Below are 4,956 nucleotides of genomic sequence, written 5' to 3' on the forward strand. Positions count from 1 at the left end.
TACACTTTGAAGTTTCGTGCGATCTATAAATTCTGAAACTGGGCAAACTATCGTGTAGCTCAGTTCAAAATCTGCTTTATTCAACAACAGGTAAAAGATACAGAAAACTGAGTAAATATGATGAAATGTGTTCGGTACAACCATTTCAACATCTGCCTGGAAACTAAAGAACACAGTTGGATTCGCAAATGGAGGCAGGGTGGGTGTGGAGTGGGGTGAGTGCATGTGTGAATGGGGCAGGAGTATGGTAATTTAATTTAGAAATACTGATTTTATTTGTTCCCAGTGACGGTACCTTCCTTCTTTTCTGCTGCCTTGACTTTCTTTTCCTCATCCTACCCTGCCTTTCAAAACATAATAAAAGAAAGAGCAGAGAATTTTATTCACAGTGAGTTACTAAACAGCCCGCAATTTTCATGGCAATGCGAACGAATGGTGTATTTTGAGAATAATTCACAACAGATGTTCTTTCCCAAAGTACACCTGGATTGTTTGCTCAGATAAGGCTGTGCAAAGCAGATAGCGCATGCCTGGGTCTTGCCTTGGAAACTACGCTACAAGTTCCTGAACCATGACAATAACATACCTTTATGGTTGGACTAATTTGTGAGATATTTCCGAAAACAAAAAAGAATTAAAGCTACCGGTAGTGAATTCCACAGGATACAACACAAATATGCACAACAGCATTTCAAAGTGTGAGATTATTTCGTCGAATTAATTTGCCCATCATTGCGAAGGGATATTTCACTCCATTCCTCAACTCCTGTCTGAATTTTCTCTGGGTCACTGCATAAATAAACGTGTTCGTGCAGCAACTCAACAGCTGGAGCATGAAGCCAATTTCTGGAACAAATGTGGGCAGAAGAACAGAATACCACAAGTAATCCAACCTTCTCAAGATGGAACACACCATAAATACCACCCATAAGAGGATGAAATTGCCCGATATTACGAACAGTAAAATCATGGATTTTCTTCGGTTCGCCATCTCTGGGTCACTGGGACTCTCCCCACTGCTCTGACCCCGGAGCCGCCTGCGGGCTCTATTGGCCACTATAATGTTTCTGACCGTCAGTGCATTGAATAGTAGGATCAACAGAAATGGAATAAAAGGTGTTAAAATATAATGCATGAACTCAACGACAGCCCAGGATGACGAACGTAAAATGTCGACTTCCACGTGGCAAAACCAGGGACTGTTAGAAAGTGTATATTGACGCGTGTACAGAAAATACCAGAAAATATTCTTTAAACAGCTCAGCACAGTCACTGTTCCGAGAATCACAGCAGCTGTTTTCTCGGTGCAATATTTAGTTTTCAGCTTCTGACAACAGATGGCTACAAATCGATCAAAGGAAAAAGTGACGGTAAGCCAGACAGAACAGTCTGTGGTGGCGTAAAGCAGGATGGCGTGGATATTACAAACTCTAATGTACAACATAAAAGCCGCTTGTTCCCGATATGCAATAGGAATCTGCCTTAAAATCAGATCGAAGATAATGACCAACAGGTCCGCCGTTGCCATGGCAACCAAATAGCTGGTGACACATTTGGAGAGACCGCATTTTCCCCGAGACAGGATCACGATTGTCACCACGTTAACTGTAAGAAAGAGAATAGGAACGTTTGATGTGTTTCCGTGAAATAACAGAGTAGGATGTGAATTATGTATATTAAACTTCTTCAGAACAATCTGAAATTCACCAAAAAATGTGTCGCTTTCAGGGATGGAATCTAATTATTTACCTGTGACAGACCATTCTGCACATAGATTTTGTAATCAGAGTAACCAGTAATGAATCGGCAAATAAATGATATAATGGCATCAAATGAAACATGGTTAAAACAAGCAGTGAATTTAGATTAAATAATTAAGGAAACGATCAGGAAATGGGAGCCGCACTTAAGTAGAAAAACAAGAAGGGAAATAAGCCATTCATCCACTTGAATCTGTTAGAACTATTAAACCATAGAAAGATTTATGGCTTGGAAGGAGGCCCTTCAGCCCATCATGTCTGCCCCGGCCAAAGAAAACTAGTCGCCCAATCCAATACCACCTTCTGGAACCTGGTCCATAGACTTGCGCCATTCAATTAGATCCCGGCTGATCTGCATCTGAACTCCACCCACACACTTGCGTTCCTTAATAGCCTTGCTGATGGAAAAACTGTCAATCTTAATTTTGAAACTATCAATTCTCCTCGTCTTTTTTTGGGGTGGTGGGGGGGTGGGGGATGGTTGTGGGGGAATTTCCAGATTTCCACTGCACTTTTTTTGAAGAAGGGATTTGTGCCATCACCCTTAAACATCTAGCTGTAAGTTAGCTTAATAGCCATGGATCGGGAGGTGATAAAAACGGCCTGGCAGTAAGGGAAATGGAAAATCGACGACGTTCTCTGAATGGGCTCGTTAGTTAACAGTACTCACTGTCTGTTCTCAGACAAATTTTTTTAGCACATTTAGCAAACCTCTGCAAAGGGACAAATCAAACTTCGCATGGTTGTAATGTGATTGCTCCACTTTATTTGCTTTTGCTCCGTAATATTGAATTCCTGTTTGTTTTGTATTTTCGATGTGAGGGCCAGGCTGATCATGTAATAAAATAATTAAGTGAGTTGAATAATAATGAACAGTGATGCAAACTTAGAATTCTGATGGAAATATCCAAAGACAACGAAACAAACGATGGTCAGGAATTGATAGAAAGCGAGATATCTGAAGCAGACTGAATCATCGATAGTTTTGTCATTAACCTGTTAGCACTGATTTGTTCAACGAAATAATTAACTACAAGCTGCTGAATCTGAAACAGGGTGAGGTATTAGAACAATTTTCTCAGCTGACATTCGGTTTCTGTATCGACATACACATGCACACTTTTAGTTAAGATCGTGAGCTATGAACATGGCTTGTAATGTAGTCTGAAAGAATATTGGGTTATTCATAAGATTTCCTGAAGCAGATCTAATAAAGACAATTAAGTCCACAATGATCATTGAGCGGATGTCAGTGAATGAGAGATCAGCCTTGGAATACATGTCACCATCAAATATACATGATGAGAAAGATAGAAAGAACGATAGAAGGACAGAAAGACAGATGGAAAGAAAGAAGAAAGAAAAAACGGTGGTAAGGAATGAAAGGAGGAAGGAACAGTAGTAAGGAAGGAAAAAAAGAACGAAAGAAAGAATGGAAGAAGGAAAGCAAGGAAGACAGAAAGAAAGAAGGAAAGAAAAGAAAAAAAGAAGTAAGGAAGGAAGAAGGAAGGAAACAAGGAAAGAAAGAAGGACAGAAATAAGGAAAGAAAGATGGAAGGAAAGAAAGGAAGAAGGAAGAAAGAAAGAAAAGAAAGGAAGGAAGAATGAATAAAGAAAAAGAAGGAAGAAAGGAAGGAAGGAGGAAAGAAAGGAAGAACAGAAGCAAGAAATAAAAAAAAATTAAAAAAAGGAAAAAAGACAGACAGACAGAAAGAAAGAAAGAAAGAAAGAAAGAAAGAAAGAAAAAAAGAGCTTACATCTATAGATACTTACCACAAACTCCAGTCATCCATGAGCAATTTACAGCCTGCAACTTACTTTTTGCATTTACCGACAGGAGTAATTTTGAACTTAATAATTTAGGGAAAGTAATACAATGAAGAGCTTGATGTGTGTACTAAGATACCACAGACCGTTAAACTCCAGTTACTGAAGTACCAGCCCCAGGTAGTAACTTACCCGGGACACCAATCGCAGTCAAGATGGGGTAGTAAATCTTTTCTATATCGTAAAGTACCCAAAGAATCTTGAGCCTTATCAGAAAAGGCAGCGACATTATTTTCCCTTTTGGTATGAATCAATGATTCGATGTTTGTTGTTGATGCTGAAAGAAATGGGCACATTGAGAAGATCGCTATTCTTTATAGGAGAAAAATTCATTAGGTCAGAAAATTGGGTCCCATGCTGCCTAGGGTTATTTACGACTACTAACCAAACAGATGAAGTCAACAACTTGCACTTCAAGATTTTTAATGGTAACAGTGGCATTTCCAGTTAGATATTTCCCTGAAGACCCGGTTAAAGCACCACCTTCATACATTCATACAACTCCCACAGCTGTCGTTTGTTTCTAAAACTATAAAGAGAGAATGGGTTAGCCCAGTGTCATCAAATAAATGAACTCCTATTAGAGAGAAGCAGTTAATAAAAAAAACTTCAGCTAAATGGAAAACAAATGAATTTTGAGACCTGAAAGAAAAGTATTACTTCCAGTTTCCATCAGGCACTCTGCGCCTACAGTACCATTTCAAAATTTACTTCCGGACCTGCTGATTGCTTCCAGAATTTGTTGCTTTTATTTCACATTTCCAGCTTCTACAATATTGCTTTTGCTTGAAGAATTTTAAAATGCAGTCTGGTCATTATTCCAGGCTGCATATTTGATAAAATTATTTTATTTTCATGAAGGCAACTACGTCAGTTGATGATACAGGTCAGAATATGTATTTATCTAAACAAGGGCCACGAACGTTTAGCAAATTCCTAACTGATGATATTGACTAGGTACAGATTGCGTACCTGTCGCTCTCTCTGTCATCTCACTGATTGTGCCGTGTTTTACCCACTTATTATGTTAAACGAGAAACACTAGACTACTCCACTCCTTTTGTACATTTCTTTTTATTCTTTCATTGGTTGTGAGCGTCACTGTCGAGGCCAGCATTTGTTGTCAATCCCTAATTGCCATGGAGATGGGTGGTGGAGAGCCATGTTCTCGAACCACTGCAGTCCATCTGGCGTCGGTACATCACAGTGCTGTTAACGAGTGAGTTCCAAGAGTTTGACCCAGCGACAGTGAAGCAAGAGCGACACATTTCCAAATCAGGATGCTGTGTGTGTGAGAGAAAGTTGAAGTTGTTGCTGTTCCCATGCGTCCTTTGCCCTTGTCTATGGAGGACTGGTCATGGGTTTGGAA

The 4,956-nt window shown here is 39.5% G+C and overlaps 1 protein-coding gene across 1 annotated transcript; it reads right to left on the bottom strand.

Moving 5' to 3' along the window:
- Positions 1 to 691: 691 nt before the first annotated feature.
- On the bottom strand, positions 692 to 3,816 carry LOC137357477 (probable G-protein coupled receptor 139). Its single transcript, XM_068023823.1, has 2 exons — positions 3,720 to 3,816; positions 692 to 1,605 (listed from the first exon to the last, which is right to left on the bottom strand). Exons 1-2 carry the CDS (start codon positions 3,814 to 3,816, stop codon positions 692 to 694), a joined length of 1,011 nt encoding a protein of 336 aa, XP_067879924.1.
- Positions 3,817 to 4,956: the final 1,140 nt, after the last annotated feature.

Source organism: Heterodontus francisci, chromosome 48 (assembly GCF_036365525.1).
Source record: "Heterodontus francisci isolate sHetFra1 chromosome 48, sHetFra1.hap1, whole genome shotgun sequence".
NCBI lineage: Eukaryota > Metazoa > Chordata > Chondrichthyes > Heterodontiformes > Heterodontidae > Heterodontus > Heterodontus francisci.

What these genes read in the sequence shown, in the direction of transcription:
- LOC137357477 (XM_068023823.1), bottom strand. Translation starts at nt 3,816, where the DNA reads ATGTCGCTGCCTTTTCTGATAAGGCTCAAGATTCTTTGGGTACTTTAC. An exon ending in GACTGCGATTGGTGTCCCGG is followed by an intron (nt 1,606 to 3,719) that starts GTAAGTTACTAC and finishes TCTTTCTTACAG; the next exon opens with TTAACGTGGTGACAATCGTG.